The sequence below is a fragment of the Gracilinanus agilis genome, chromosome 2, assembly GCF_016433145.1.
Source record: "Gracilinanus agilis isolate LMUSP501 chromosome 2, AgileGrace, whole genome shotgun sequence".
NCBI classification, from domain to species: Eukaryota; Metazoa; Chordata; class Mammalia; order Didelphimorphia; family Didelphidae; genus Gracilinanus; species Gracilinanus agilis.
This window is the reverse complement of record NC_058131.1, coordinates 436,688,283-436,705,548: the sequence shown is the minus strand read 5'-3', so window position 1 is coordinate 436,705,548 and position 17,266 is coordinate 436,688,283. Positions and strand designations below refer to the sequence as shown.

The 17,266-nt window shown below is 37.5% G+C and overlaps 1 protein-coding gene across 2 annotated transcripts in view; it reads left to right on the top strand.

Annotated features, from left to right (window-relative positions):
• The window catches only part of PACS2 (phosphofurin acidic cluster sorting protein 2), a 373,380-nt gene that overhangs the window by 239,945 nt on the left and 116,169 nt on the right, over positions 1 to 17,266 (top strand). For both annotated transcript variants that reach the window (XM_044664723.1, XM_044664722.1), the window contains exons 9-11: positions 5,192 to 5,349; positions 5,779 to 5,869; positions 6,255 to 6,317. In XM_044664723.1, the coding sequence (XP_044520658.1) occupies positions 5,192 to 5,349; positions 5,779 to 5,869; positions 6,255 to 6,317 (312 nt within the window). The remainder of the gene's footprint in view (positions 1 to 5,191; positions 5,350 to 5,778; positions 5,870 to 6,254; positions 6,318 to 17,266) is intronic.

The window sequence follows — 17,266 nt, the reverse complement described above, 5'->3', positions numbered from 1 at the left end:
TCAAGGACACATGACAAAACTAGTGGAAACGCGCATCGGCCAAGGGTAGGGGGGGGTGCGGGGGGGGGGTTTGAAGGGGAAAGGTGGAGCATGAATCATGTAACCATGTTAAAAATGAATATTAATAAATGTTAAAAAAAAAAAAACATTAACTCAGATAGCCACAATGTGAAAAATAGTTACCAAAAAAAAAAAACCACAAAGAAAAATGCTAATTGGACCAATGCTGAATGAGAATTTCTGGAAGCATTAAAGAGATAAGAATGGTAGAGAAAATTTGGGGAAAAGAAATGAGAGTGACTTAAAAAATTATGAAAAATGAATTAGCTTGTTAAAAGAGTGTACCTCTTTTTAAAATACTGAAGGAAATAATACATTAAAAAAACAGAATTGGAAATTATAACAGTGGCATAAAAATTCACTGAAGAAAAGAACTCTTTAAAAATAGAATTGTTCAAATGGAAAAAGGGGAAAAAAATTTTAATCTAGAAAATAATTTTTTTTAATTTAGAATTGGACAAGTGGAAGCTAATGACTCCATGAGACATCATGAAACATGTTTAGTTATTTCAGTCATGTCTAACTGTAGTCCATTTAGGGTTTTCTTGGCAAATATCCTGGAATGCCATTGCCATTTCCTACTCCAGCTCATTTTACAAATGAGGAACTGAGGCAAATAGTGACTTTGCTAGGAACCCAAAGATAATAAATATCTGAAGTCTGATTTGAACTCAGGAAAATGAATCTTGCTGACTCCAGCCCTGAGCTTTTATCTACTGCATCACCTAGATGCCTCAAGAAGCAATTGGTTGTTCTTTGTGTTCTAAGAGGACCAAAATAACATGACTTGTTTAAATTTGATTTAAGTGAGGTGGGGTTGCACAAAGTTGTTACTCAGAAGTTTCCAGTGTCATTGAAGCCTAGTGGCAAGACAAAAGTCAAAACATCTAATGATGCCTTGGGATGCAGTGGATGGCCTTGGCTTATTCAGTGTCTTAACTAAACTGTTAAGTATCCTGCATCACTCTCTTCCACTGCCTTCATGGCTTTTGGAACAAATGTTCTCATCCACCCCTTCTACCAGAGGAAGTCTTCACATACCTAGTGTAGCCATCAACCTAACTCACTGACAGGTTTGAGGCCTGTGGGTTACCATCAACCTGGTTTAGCCTGCCTGCTAAGATGGCTTACTAGAATGTGACCATTGTGCATGCTATAGTTTCAGCCATAGATGACAGTCGGGTGGCAATTGGACACTAAAGAAGGAAAGCAGCCTTGAAAAGGGCTTCACAACAGAGGTAGTATTCTTTCCTGAACACCCTTGAACAGAGTCAAAAAAAAATATGCAATATCTCATTTGGAAAAATAACTGGCCTGGAAAATAGATTGAAGAGAGATAATTTAATAATGATTGGACCACCTGAAAGCCCTGGTCAAAGAAAGAGCCTACATATCATATTTCAAAAAATTACCCAGGAAAACTGCCATGATCTAGAGCAGTGATTCCCAAAGTGGGCACTACCACCTCCTGGTGGGTGCTGCAGCAATCCAGGGTGGCAGTGATGGCCACAAGGTGCATTTATCTTTCCTATTAATTGCTATTAAAATTTAAAAAAAATTAATTTCCAGGGGCTTAAGTAATATTTTTCTGGAAAGGGGGTGGTAGGCCAAAAAAGTTTGGGAACCACTGATCTGAGGGTAAAATAGAAATTGAAATAATCTGCTGATCACCTCCTGAAAAATATCTTAAAAATAAAACTCCTAGGAATAGTATAGCCAATTCCAGAGCTCCCAGATCAAAGCAAAAATACTTCAAATAACCAAAAAGAAGCAACACATATCATTGAGCCACAGTCAGAATCACATAAAATGTAGCAACTTCCAGGTTAAAGGAATGGAGGACTTGGAATATAATATTCCCTGAGGCAAAGGAGCTAGGACTACAACCAAGAATAATCTTGGCAAAACTGTGTAATCTTTGAGTGGAAAGTGGATGTTTAAAGTTCAATCATTTCTGATGGAAAGATTAGAGCTGAATAGAAAAGTTGGCATTTAAACACAAGAAAGTGAATCATAAAGGACTCAGTAAACTGTTTTTACATTCCTTTAAGGGAAGATGATAACATGTAACTTCTGAGGTCTTTATCATTATTATGGAAGTTAAAAGGAATTTGTGTATTCTAAGACATGAGTATAAATTATGTTGAATTGATCTCAAAAAAAAGGAAGGCATGAGAAAAATGAATGTACTGAGAACAGGGAGAGGTAGATGGGGGCAAAAATTTCTCATATAAAAGGAAAAGCTTTTGTAAAAGAGATGAGAATTGGAGTGGCCGGCACTCACTGTAGTCAGTTCAAGGACAGAAGGATATATACACACAGAGATAGTTGTGTATAGAAATGTAACTTAACTAATAGAGTAATAAGAGGGGTAGGAAATGAGGCAAGAATGTTAACATGGAATACAGATTAAGGAAGGAAGGGATTGGAAGCAAACTGTACTTTTGAGGAAAGACAGGATAAATAGAAGAAACAGAAGAAAATGGTAAGGACAGAAATACATAGTAATCATAACTGATTGTGAATGGGATGAACTCATCTTCACCTATACAGTGGTAGCAGTGTGTGTTTGGAATTCAGGGAGGTGCCATTTAAAAGTATCTTACAAACTTCCTGTGGACACGTTGGGACTTTGAGACTACATACCCCGTGATCCAATGGGTTTCCGGTTTTTGGACAGCTTAAATTCGGAGGGCGGCCTGGAGAAGGCCTCTTGGTTACCTGAGCGGGCTCTCAGGGGACAGAGAGGAGTAGGGAAGGTATGGAAGAAAATAACGGAGGCACCAGAGATTTCTTACAGGTGCATGGTCAATTTATCTCTATCAACAATGGCTTTTACTAAAATACTATTTTCCCTTTTAATATCTGCCTTCATCATTTTTAATTGTAACAATAATGTAACAACAACGTACTTGAAGAGATAGTACCTTACGTCACTTCCTGTGGGTCCACCTCTAATTCAGGTGGACAAATGGCAGCCTCTACACTGATTTGGACTGCCCTTGTTCTTGATTTGTTACTTATTGTCACATGTGGGTAACTCATCTCCCCTCCCCACTAAGGGAGGTGGGGATGATATTATCTCTGGTAAGTAGAGTTTTGAGTATAAATTATGTTGAATTGATCTCAAAAAAAAGGAAGGCATGAGAAAAATGAATGTACTGAGAACAGGGAGAGGTAGATGGGGGCAAAAATTTCTCATATAAAAGGAAAAGCTTTTGTAAAAGAGATGAGAATTGGAGTGGCCGGCACTCACTGTAGTCAGTTCAAGGACAGAAGGATATATACACACAGAGATAGTTGTGTATAGAAATGTAACTTAACTAATAGAGTATTGAATGGACTTAAGCTAATTCCATTTACACAGCAGATAGCAAAATGTATTAGAAACCTGAATCCAACAATATGTTGTTCATAAGATGCATTCTTGAAATAGAAAGATACACACAATTAAAATAGAGAACTAGACTATTATCTGACATACTTCAACTGAAATAAGAAAGGCAGGACAATCATGATCCCAGAAAAAGCAAAAGCAAAAATAGACCTAATTAAAAGAGATAGTCAGGAAAACTACATTTTGCTAAAAGTACAATAGACAATGAAATAATATAAAAAATGTTTATGGCTAGTTTCATTGATAAAGGCATCTTTTCTCATATACTGAGTATATAACTGGGTCAAGTTTATAAAAATTAGAGCAACTCCCACATTGCCTGTTAATGTCCTTTGAACATTTATCAGTTTTCAGAAGAAATCAATGCTATCCATTGTCATATGGGGGAAAATATGCTCTAAATGACCATCGATTAAAGAAATGTACATTAAAATATCTTTGAGGTAACACCTCTTACACCTATAAAAAACAACAAATTCTGAAGGAGATTAGGGGAAAATAGGTACACTAATGAAAGAATATAAAATTCTGAAGTAGTCCAGCCATTCTGGAAAATTTGCCCATAGGGCTCAAAAACTTTGACTTAACAATACCACTACTAGATTTATATCCCAAAGAGATCAAAGGAAAAGAACCTACTGTGTTATACAAAAATATTTTAGTAGCTCTTTTTGTGCTATTAGAGACTTGGAAATTGAGGGGATGCTAGTTAATTGAGGAATAGCTAAATATACTGTGGTACACTCTAATGTAATACTATTGAAGTATTATAAGAAATGACAAAAGGGGCAGTTTCACAAAAATGGTCTATATGTGCTGATGGAAAGTTAAGTGAAAAGAACTAGTAAATTATTGTTGATGATCAGTGGAAGACCTGGCTGCTCTGATCCAAGAAAATCAACAAAGGACTCATGTTGAAAAAATGCTATCTACAAAAAGAATTGATAAACTTGGAGTAAAAATTGAAATATAATTTCCTATTTTAAAAAATCTTTTGCCTTTTTTTGTAAAATTGCTAATATGAAAATATGTTTTGCATGATTTTACATGGGTAATTGATACATTGCTTACCTTCTCAGAGGGTTTTGGAGGGCATGGGAAAGAAGGAAATAATTTGGATCTCAATCAAAGAAGGAATGTTAAATAAAATTAAACTTGAAAATAATTTTTTAAATTAAGAAATGTGAAGGAATTTTCATTTAAGTGATATTCTCTTCATATTATCTTATGATTTCATTTAGGAAATTTGGTTAACTGTGGTTTCCCATTTTAATGAAGTGAAATAGATGAAAGGAAACTTTATTAATTGTGTTTAGTCTTTTTCATTGGAAGGTTTCCACAGAGAAAATTCATTTTAAAAATTTTTAAATAAGGTAAGAATAGAAAAATATGTTTTAATTCCATTAATTCAGAAATAATAATACTCCTCCCCTTTCGCCTTACACCCAATCTTCCTTCTTCAATAGGTAACTTTCCCTCTCTTGTCCTTAATGCTTTGATAGGCTTACATTGAATTACTTCAAAAAACATTTGAAATCATGTTGATCTGGATTGTTTGCAAATAAAGAAATTTCCTCTCTGAAATTTTTGGCATTATTTTCTGAAAACTAAGTAAACAAGTGAGACTTGGAAGCCTGTTTTGGTTCAAGTTACAGGCATGTCACTCACATTTCTTATTGTTCCCATGATACCTAACCTTTTAAAAAATTCTTTGTTCTTCTATCTTAAATATAGGTGCTAGACTCAGAGCAAGACCCAGCAGAGCATGTTCCAGAAGTTGAAGAGGACTTGGACCTTCTGTATGATACTCTAGATATAGAGAATCCAAGTGACAGTGGCCCTGAAATGGAAGATGATGATAGTGTCCTTAGTACACCTAAACCAAAATTAAGGTAAGAAATTTGATAAAGGTTCAATAACAACCTGGCCAGAAATGTGTTCAGATATTCTTTTCTTCCTTTGAAATTGGTTGTTAGGTCTCATCCTCTTTTTTCTTTCTTATCCTATAAACAGGATGTTCATGAATATTTTTCCTATTAAGAAGCTCATAGTAGCCTTTCCCATGTATTCATTTAGTTGACACTAAATTATATGAGTATTGCATAGTCTTACTAAATAGTATTACAGTCATGAAGTTGTTTTTTCTGGGCTGTCAGACTTGAAATCCTCCTAAATCTAGTTAACTTTACAACTTCCAGCATCAATTTTCCATTAAATTGGGCTTTTTTTTTTCTGGCAGCAAATGAGATTTGTTTGAATTTTTGAAATAAAGTTCTGAGTTTCCATAACTGAAATAAAGTTTCCATATCTGAAATTTTTAGGCCCTATTTTGAAGGTTTATCACACTCCAGTTCTCAAACAGAAATTGGCAGCATCCACAGTATCAGAAGTCATAAGGAACCACCAAGTCCAGTAAGTAAATGTTATATAGGAAAAATTAATTTGTATGTGTAATAATAAAATAAGCAGAAATTACATCCATAAACCTCCTTTCAGCCCTTTAGTCTAAGTAAACAGAGATCACAAAATAAATTATTATCAGATTTAAATAGATGTCTGTGACTTCTATTGGGCTTTTTATTCCCAATCTGTTGCACAAATGTATGTCCTAAACACTTTTTTGAATTTAGCTAGTTCAAGGTAGCCTTCTCTGCCAAATTACTAATCCCCGTCTTTCTTACTCTCTCTATGAATGTTTCCTATTAGTACCAGAGCTGACTTTAATCAGGAAAAAATATCTTTCAATATTAATTGCTCCATTTTGGACATTTTCTGATTACTCTCTTGTTCCAAGCAGATGGAAGTGCCTGAAAAGACGAGGAAGCATCAAGGTGACAGTGTTTCTGACACTATATCTTACGTAAGTTTTTGGTTCAAACCATTTTTTCCTTGCTAATCATTTAGTAGCCCTTTGGTTACTGTTCATTTCTCTAGCAGCATTACTTCTGTTCAGCTTCTGGCCTACAAAAATTCAACATATGCTATTTCCCAGTTAGAGTTCTTGAGAGACCTAACATTCTAAAATTTGACCTCCAACTCTCCAGTCTTATCTCCCCTATTTTCCTTATCAGCCCATTTCTTTAGCCATACCAGACTATTCAGGATCTCCACCTTGGTGTAGTAATCTATACATATGTCCTTCTTGCCCCTACCCAGGTATCTAAGTCTTATCTTTTCTTCAAGGCTCAATCTTTATTCCACTTCCTTTATCTCTTTTGTTTCCTGTGGTAGTCTGAGGAGCATCCCAGAAAACACCAATTTTAGTGCAAAACCAGAAGTTGGGCTTGAATTCTCATCTTGCCCAAAACTTTTAATTATCTGGGTGACTGTGATCAAATCATTTATCTCTCTGGTCTTCTTATGGGGAAAACCAGGGGAAGTTAACTTAATATTTATATGTAGGTTCAGAAGGGTGAGTAGGAGACAGAAATGGACAATAGGTGGGGACTTAAGTTAGGGAAACTGGGTTTAGCTGTTAAGGGAAATGACTGTTGACATAAGTGACAGTTAGGCCTTAACTGTCACCCTGCTCCACCTAGACAAGGGATAAACTCAGAGTATAATAAATAAATACACACACTATGGGAACTTCAAGGTATGAAGAAAACACACAGGGAAACAGTTTAATTGTTTTTTGAGAGGATAGGAGAGGGGGTGAGGTGAAACTATGTCTAACTACCCAGGAGTCAAAAGGGTAAGTTCCTTAGCCAACCTAGCTTCTGCCAGGTTTGACAGCTTGGCTAAGGACCTGAGGAAGAGGGCTTGGGTTTGGGTTCTCACAACTGATCCAGAGATGTCTTCAGGATACCAGGAACCAACTCCTCCACAGCCAATGATACAAAAGTAACCAGATAGGGAGAGATGTCTGCAAACTGTCCACCAGAACACGGGCCTCTTCCCTACTCAGAGTCAACTCTGAATAGGGAAGAGGCCTGTGTTCCAAGATCCCAGGTCAAATAGGGACTGCTGATTGCACTTCTGCCGCAAACCCCTCTTAAAACAGCAATGTCTGTTGCTTAGCTCTCTCCTCTCTCCCCTTGCATTCCATTCAGAATGTCCATGACTTCCAGCCAAGGCTTTTCCTAATATGATTTCAAAACTCTGCCTTTATACTTTTAAAGCCTTTACCTATTAACTACTTGTTCCCTATGATAGTCTGAGGAGCATCCCAGGAAACACCAATTTTAGTGCAAAACTAGAAGTTGGGCTTGAATTCTCATCTTGCCCCAAATTTTTAATTATCTTGGTGACTGTGGTCAAATCATTTATCTCTCTGGTCTACAGATGCCCCATCTACAAAATAGGGATAATAATAATCAGTAAACATTTATTAAGCACCTACTACTTGCTAAGCAATGGTGATACAATTACAGTTGCTAATGGAAGAAGACAGTTCAGAAAAGAAAACTGAAAAGCAAAGATAAAGACCTCAGAAGTTACATGTTATCATCTTCCCTTAAAGGAATGTAATAAATACAGTCCCTTCTAATTATATAACACTTTACAACTTTCAAAGTGCATATCCATTTTTAAAATGTGATTTTAACTGCCACCTTACAAAGCCAATGGAAAGAGATTATTATCTCTACTTCAGAGATAAGAAAATTAAGTCAGGGAATTTAATCAACTTGCTCACAGTTACATAGACAGAGCTGGGGCCAAGCCTTGGTCTTCTGATTCCCTCCAGTGGTGAATCCCATGCACAGTGTTGACAAGAATCTTATCTTGACAAGAATCTTGCCTTACACTAGTAAGTGATCAATAAATGCTTGTTGATGAGGAATTCATTCCTTCAAGTAATAGAGTAATTACTGTGTGCAAGGCACTGATAGCAATTACTCAGTGTACAAAGATAGTTCCTGTTGTTAAGAAGTAAAATATTTCTACTTGGGAGCATAAAATATTCATGATACAAAATAAAATATAAGGGCAAGGGAGGGACTTAGACAAGAATTGTGATGACTTTCAGTTAGAGCAGTGATGGGCAAACTACTGCCCGCAGGCCAGATGTGGCCCCCTGAAATGTTCTATCCAGCCACAGGAAGTTATTCTTAATCTGACGAATACAATGAGTAGGATACAATACAATGAAACTTCGAAAGAGTTGCCTTAGAAACATACTGACAGATGAGCATTTCCTTTACTTTGGCCCCCTCTTTAAAAAGTTTTCCCATCACTGGTCTAGAGTGATTTTAAATGGAGTTTCTCTTTCTAATTCCTGCTGCTGAATTTTGTTGGAAATCATAATCCTTTTATTTAATTTTTTTAAATTCTGAATTTAAGGACCCCCCCAAAAATTTTTTCCTTATATACTACACAAAAAGAAGATTGCATATGAAATTGAATCTCCACTTCATATCACTCTCTTTTTTGGAAAAGCATATAATTCCATATACATTCCTAAATGCAGCATAATGAAGTGAAATAAATCCACATGGTGGCCTTTTTCAAAAATGTATGTTCCTTTTTGCACCTTGAGTCCATCTCTGCTGACTTGGAGATGTAGGTATCATGCTTCGTCGTTGGTCATCTGGAAATAGTTCTTTATTGCTTTAATCAGAGTTACCAAGTCACTCAGAATTGTTCTCCTACAATGTCCTAGAAATTGAATTCTCTTAAATTGTCTCTCTTGTTCTTGTTTACAGTGTGATATTATATTAAATTCATATATCACAATTTTTAACTTACCTTCTGTCTTAGAATCAGTACTGTGTATTGGTTCCAAGGCAGAAGAATGGTAAGGGTTAGGCAGTAGGAATTAAAGTGACTTGCACAAGGTCACACAACTCAGAAAGGTCTGAGGTCAAATTTGAACTCAGGATTTTCCATCTCTAGGCCTGGCTCTCAATCCATTGAGCCAACTAGCTGTCCTCATATATCACAGTTTGTTAAAGCAATCCCTAAAATCCCCCAAGACTAGTTCTTCTCTTTTTTCCTTTCAATCCCCTCTTCAAGATCAAGAGTCTGTTTTACTTGCTAACCATTCTCTCCCTGCTATGACTCCAATTGCAACAATTCCCTCTCCTATCCTCTCTCCTAACCCTCCATATCCTAACCATATCCCCCTTGTGGAATATGACGTATTTCTGCACAAAGTAATTTGTATTTGTCTGGTTAATCCTCCTTTGTCTATTTCAGTTAAGTGAGATTTAACTGTTGCTTCTTTCATCCACCTCTTACTTCATGTTTGTATACACTTTTCATATTCTATATTTAAGAAATAGCAAATTCTGACCCCTTCTTCCCCCTTTCTATACTTGAATATTCCTTCTACTGCTCCTTCCCCAAATCTCCATATCACAGCAAACTATTCCTGGATTTTATAGTTTTCTTACTTAACTCTCTCAGTACTCTTTAAAGACAGTATGGTTCTAAAAAGCCATTTATTTCTTCTCCCTCTATATCAGTGATGGGGAAACCTTTTGGAACTTTTTAGGGACCCCATGCCATGTCCCACCCCCCCCCCAAGACTTTGTGCCATACCCTGCTTCCAACTGTGTGCTCCACCCCTTGACTATGTGTAGGGGCATGACTGCTGAGGATACCTATATGTATAATTAGAGGAATACAACATCATTCCCTTCCTGGAAGTAGAAGGGTTCCCAGTGTAATTTCTACACAGTGCATGAGTCATATTAAAAGGAAAAGGATCAGTGACCCCACCCTTATCCAAGCACTTATGAAGTGAAAGGCTGCTGCTAGAACTGGAGTGAATGCTAATTTCCTGGATGCCTCAGGCATTTGGTAGGCTCTTGAGGCAGGGAGACCACAGCCTCGGGGATTTTCTTCACTTTGAGGGACCTGCTTTAGGTACCTCTAATTGAATTAGGGAATTATCTGCCCAGATAGCTCAGTGTACATAATTCAAAACCCAGGAGAAGACCACCACCTTTTTCTGGACAGGTTTCATGTGAGAGACATAAGTTCATGTATTCTGTCCTTCCAGTTTTATAGTCCTAGAGTTGGATAGGATGGCTCCATGGGGAACCTTCTAAGCCTTAGCTGGTTCAGTCCCTTTGGACTGGATGTGTGATTTTTCCAACCTCCTTTGAAGGATTAGGGAAGATCTGATTAACAGATTCCCTTAGGGCTTGGTGAATGGAACTCAGCCCTAGATTTGCTCAGGGGGTTATTTTAATTAGAGTCAGTGAAGTCTGGAGAACCTGGACCCCATCAATTCTTTGCTTACAAAACTAGGACTGTTATCCACTCTATTCACCCTGTAATGGTCCACAAAGACTAAAAGGACTTTATACCTTTTGCATAGTGATAGGTGGTAGAATCTATTGCCAATCTAAGGGGAGTGGCCATCACTATTGCTGGCCATAGAATGTGCCCACCACAGCAGCTACTCAGTTCCAGGGAACCTGGGGGTGGGGGTTTGGGGGTGGGGTGAAGGGGAGTAGCCACACCCAGGGCTAAGCCAAACTCAGCTTCACCTCAAACCAGCTGCACTCAGCCCCTGCAACAGTGGAAAGAGGCTAGAATGTATAAGGGGTTAAAAGGGGTTTTGGTTGGGTGAATATTAAAATGTTTGTTTGTCAGGGAACTGAATAAATTATCAGTCCCCAATTAAAGAATAACCTCAAGTCAAAATTACTTTTATGGAAGTTTATTTACAAATGAAAAGAGGAAGAGAAAATAAAGAAAATGAGAAAGAGTATAGGATAAGTAATCTAATACACTAAGTAATTTGCCCTGGTTTCCTTGTTCAACCCAGGCAGATCTAATTAATCCTCAGTTGGAGAAGCTCAGCCTTGAGCCTAAGGCCGGAGTACCAGAGGGCTAGAAATGAAGCAGAACCTTCAGAATCTCTTTTGAAAGAACAATTTCTTTAGAGAAATCCAGGGAGATTTACTCTTTACACTCACCAGGTGTAGTTCTATGGGAAAGATTTAAGAAAATTCTCACCAAAGTCTCAGGGTCCCAGCCAGAGCTCCTCCATGAACCAAGCCATGAACCAGAAGAGGAATCACAGGAAGTTGTCATTGTCTCTTAAAGGTACTTCTTTTTTGTCACTTCCTGTGCCTTCCTCCTATCTTACATGTCTAATCACAACAGATGCTTTGCTTAGGACTGCCCAGGAGGCAGTCAGTAGATTTTGATTTGTCACTCTAGCACACATGGGTCAAAGACCTCCCAACTTGTGAATTAAGTGGTGATGTTTTTACCTTTGGTGACTAAATCTAAAGATGGGTAGGGTAGATTTAATTTCATTATCACAATTACCCCACCCCCTATATTTGGGGGTGGGGCCAGCCTCCCAGCCAGCCAAGTCAGGGGCCTAACTGTGGCCACTGAGAGGCCTCCAAGTGCCATAGGTTCTCTATCATGGCTCTATATCATCATACAGTTCATCCAACTACATATTTCAAAGTTTCTCTTGAATCTTGTGATTATATTTTGAAAGTTCATCTTTAGCTCTGGTATTTTTGTCACAAATGCCTGAATATCTTCTAGTCCATTAAAGGTCCCCTCTGAAGTATTATATTTAGCTTTGCAACATAAGTCATTCTTGGTTGTAAGCCTGTATCTCTTGCCTTTTGGAATATTATAGTTTAAGATTTCTCCTCCTTTAGAGAAGTTGCCAGGAATTATGTAATCCTTACATAAACTGGTACTTAAACTGTTTTGTAGAGTTTTGTTTTGTTTTGTTTTGTTTGGATATAGGAACTCTGCATTTTGAATATGACATTCTTGTGATTTTTCCTTTTTTTTTCTTCCAGGAACCAATTGTGATAGATCTTTCCTAACTTGCCCTTTGGTTCTTTTTTCTTCTTTCTTTCAAAAATAATTTTTATTAATATATTTTGTTTTTTACATTACCATAGTTTTCCCTAGTTTTCTTCCCTTGCCTTCTTATACAAAAAATAATATTTTTAAAGACAAAAAATGACAAAAAATCAGCTGGTCCACTGAAGGAGTCTAAAAATATTTGCAACGTGCACTACTTACACAAATTCTCTTCAAAGGGGTTTGTGAGAGTTTCTTCTCATATCTCTTCTTTCAAACGATGCTTCTTCTTTATATTTTGTAGTATTCACTTTAGATTGCATTTAATTGTTGTAATTATCTTATGTATTTTTTTCTTGGTCTGCTTACTTTTACACAGCATCATTTCAGGTATATATTTCGATTCATTATATCCAACAATAATTTGTTTGTGGCAAACTAGAAGAAATGTTCTCCTTGGTAGCTACTGTTAGAAGGCAGGTAAAGCCCAACCCCATGCTGGTTAGCTCAGGCGGTGAAGGAGTCCAATTATAGCAAATGTGTTCTGACCAGCAGACATAGCCTAAGTTCTAAATTCTGAGTGAGAAATTATGTGTGATTATGAGCTAAAGAGTGAGAGACAGAACAAGAGAAGGGAGAAATAGATGAATGGACATGCAGGGAATAACTGAATCATGGGAAGGCTAGGGAGATTCGCAAAAGTGGAATCATGAAGACCTAATTTATTGGGCATTTAAGAATGATTTTTATACATTCCATGAACAAAGAAGTTACATGTCAGAAGTACACATTACTAATTGCCAACATCATACATCAAGGAAAGGATAACATATCATAAGTACATATTTTCTATATATCAATTAAGAGTATTCAAGCTGTAAGAATTTAAATTTAGGTTTTATGCTAAAATGAAAGTTCTAAAGTAATGTTGTGGTTGCTGTTTAAAAATATCACAGCTTAAGACAAGATGTGGCTTTTAGCAGCTTTATTTACAAAAAGGTAGAAAGAAAGTGGAAAATGTTAAGAAAGAGACAGAAAGTATTGCCTAGCTATAAATATCCTAAGTTTAAGCCTAACGTCTCCAGACCGCAAATGCGAATCCCAAAGTGAATGTCATCAGAATCCAAAATCCTAATAAGGAAGCCAATATCCAAAGATCCAGGAGATGCTGAAGAATCTGCAGCAACCCTTCACTGCACACAAGGCTAAGACCTCCAAGAATCTCACCAGAAGACACGCTGAAGGGAGTGTCCCACCAAAGCTCCAATAAGCAGAGAGGGTCTCCTCACCAAAGAAGCAAGAAAAGAATCACTCCACTCACCACCCCAGGATCCAAGGGAAGCATCTCTTCAAGCACTAAGGGAGAAATGATTCCAAATCAGAAGATCCAAAGAGAGAAACAACAGCCCCGAATCCAGGAAGCCAAGACCTTTTTATAGATTTTTTTCCACATCACTTCCTGTCTCTTCCCCTCTTCACAGTTACCAATCACAGCTTCCAAACTCTTTAGCCCTGCCCAGGACTGGGCAGTCCTCTTTGGAGATGAGAGTTTTTGACTTTTGAACTCTTCCACCTAGTTACTGGTCAAGTGTTAAAGTAGAGGTATTTTCAGTTTTTCATTGATGAAATTAAAGATTGCTGATTGATTACATTAGAAATAGCATGGAAATCTCTGAGTGGTTCCGGGTTAAGATGGCGGCAGAGTAAAAAGCAGCTGCTTAACCTCTCGTAACCGAAGCATATAGGACTCCTCAAGGGGACATAAAAACAAATCCAGACAAACAAAGGGACCCCACAACAGGCCGCAGCTTTGAAGGTACGCGAAATCGGGGCATTTCCATGCTATTAAGGGGTGAAACAGCTCTCATTAGAGCTCGAGCTGAGAAACCCCCTCCCTAACCCCCACCACCACCACCAACAGTGCCAAGGCCAGCTCACAAGAGTTAAAGCAGTTTTGGGGCACCCATTAAATCATTGGCAGCTCCAGGGCCTGCTACTGAGAGCAGCAAGACTTAGCACCCCAAGAGGCTAAAGAACACACATGGACGTTGAACACAGACCTTGAGCGCAGGCGCGGGTGAAGGTATTAACATAGGCGCAGACAAGGATCTTAAGCGCAGGCTTGGACCTCTAGTGGGGACCCTGTGCAGACAGGTGCACGGCTGTGGAAGCAGTGCCCTGAGACTGTTGAAGGAGCCTTGGGCAGAGGAACAAGCAAGGGGACCACTAGGAGGCTTGACCCCGAGAACAACAAGACCTGAGACCTCGGGAGCCTAGAGAGCGCAGACAGACTCTGAGTCTGAGGATAAAGCTGAGAAGACACAGGGCTAAAAATGGCAAGCCAAAATCGGGAACCCCAGAAGAGAAAGATCATCTAGAAGAAATCTGTAACATTCAACAACTTTTATACAGAGAAAATCCAGACGACAGAGCAAACAGCAGAGGAGAACAAACAAGTAATCATATGTAAACCTTCCCAAAATAATGAAAACTGGTCACAAGCAATTGAAGGGTTAAAATCTGAAATGATGAGAAAGATGGAAGAGATATGGCAAGAAAACAACAGTTTAAAAGGCAGAATTTTGCAATTGGAAAGTAAGGCTCAGAAATTTAATGAACTGATAAACAAATTGAACACCAGAAATGACCAGATTGAAAAGGAAAACCAAAAGATTATAGCCAAAAACCAGTCCCTAAAGGGTAGAATTGAACAATTAAAAGCTAATGATCTCTCAAGACAGCAAGAACAAATAAAGTCAAAAGACTGATAAAATAGAAGAAACATGAAATATCTCAATGAGAAAGTGACAGATCAAGAAAACAGTTCTAGAAGAGACAATCTGAGAATCATTGGTCTTCCTGAAAAAGCAGAAATTAATAGAAATTTGGACTCCATACTAAAAGAAATTATTCAGCAAAATTGCCCTAAAGTTGTACAACAAGAGGGCAATATAGACATTGAAAGGATCCATAGATCACCCTCTACACTAGACCCAGAAAAGACAATGCCTAGGAATATAATAGCCAAATTCAAGAGCTTCCAAGTAAAATAAAAAATTTTACAAGAAGTCAGAAAGAGACAATTCAAATATCAAGGAGCACCAATTAGGATCACACAGGATCTGGCAGCCTCCACACTAAAAGACCACAAGGCTTGGAATATGATATTCAGAAAGGCAAGATAACTGGGTCTACAATCAAAGATCACCTACCCATCCAAACTAACTATATACTTCCAGGGGAAAGTTTGGGCAATCAATAAGATAGAAGATTTCCAAGTATTTGCACAGAAAAGACCAGGACTAAATGGAAAGTTCGATATCCAACCACAAAAAATCAAGAGAAACATGAAAAGGTAAATAAGAAACAGAGGGGAAAGAAAGGAAACTCATAATTATTAAATTTGCCTCTTTAAAGCCTTCAGTAAGATCTAATTATCTGTATTCCTATGTGGAGAAATGCTATGTATAATTCTCTATAAGGAACTCTATTCCCTATTATAGTATTCACTATTATAGTACTCAGAAGAATAATTCATAGGGAGAGGTTGGAATACTAAATATTCTAAGATGATATGGGGGGAGGGAAAGAGGAGGGTGAATAGTAGGGGACACCATGAGAAACTTGAATAAGAAAAATAGGATATTCTATTATATACAAAGAGGGCATGTGAAGGGGAGGGGGTGAATATTATAAGAAGGAGAGGAAGAGAACAGTAAGAGGTAATATTTAAACCTTACTCTCAGTGTAATTAACCCTGAGATGGAAGAGTACCTATATCCATAATATTTAAACCTTACTCTCAGTGTAATTAACCCTGAGAGGGAAGAATAGCTATTTCCATAAAACTCTATCTAACCCTACTGAGAAAGTCAGAAGGGATAAAAAGGGGAGCAGAGGAGTGGAGAGGTCAAAAAAGGGAGGGGAGAAGAAAGAGAAGGGAATTCATTAGGCCTTTAAAAATAAAAAGAGGGGAATAATAAGGAATGGGGTAGAAAGGGAAGTTAATCAAGGGAGGGGATAAGGGATACTGGCTTAAAGCAAACCACTGGTTTAAAAGGAAAGAGTGTAAGAAGAAGGGGTAGAACTAGGAGAGGATACCAAAATGTCACCACATGCACAACTGATAATTATAACTCTGAATGTGAATGGGATGAACTCTCTCCCAAAAAGGAAGCAAATAGCAGAGTGGATCAGAAACGAAAATCCTACCATATGTTGTCTACAAGAAACACATATGAGGCGGGTGGACATACACAAGTTTAAGGTAAATGGCTTGAACAAAATCTTTTGGGCATGAAATGAGAAAAAGAAGGTAGGAGTGGCAATTATAATTTCTGACAAAGCCAAAGTAAAAATAGATATGATTAAAAAAGACAGGGAAGGTCATTACATCCTGATTAAAGACATTATAGACAATAAGGAAATAACAGTGCTCAATATGTATGCACCAAGTGGCATAGCATCCAAATTCCTAAAGGAGAAACTGGCAGAGCTCAAGAAGGAAATAGATAGTAAAACCATAATAGTGGAAGATCTAAATATTCCTCTTTCAGATCTAGATAAATCAAACCAAAAAATAAATAAGAAAGAGGTAAGAGAGATGAATGAAGTCCTAGAAAAATTAGATTTAATTGATATGTGGAGAAAAATAAATAGGGACAAAAAGGAATACACCTTCTTCTCAGCTGCACATGGTACATTCACAAAGATTGACCATGTAATAGGGCATAGAAATATTGCAAACAAATACAAAAGAGCAGAAATAATAAATGTAACCTTCTCAGATCATAATGTAATACAAATAATAATTAGTAAGGGCACCTGGACAGACAAATCAAAAACTAATTGCAAATTAAATATGATTCTCCAAAACCAGCTAGTCAAAGAAGAAATCATAGAAACAATCAACAATTTCATTGAAGAGAATGACAATGATGAGACATCCTACCAAACTCTGTGGGACGCAGCCAAGGCAGTACTCAGGGGGAAATTTATATCCTTGAGTGCATATATTAACAAATTAGGGAGGGCAGAGATTAATGAATTGGGCATGCAACTTAAAAAACTAGAAAG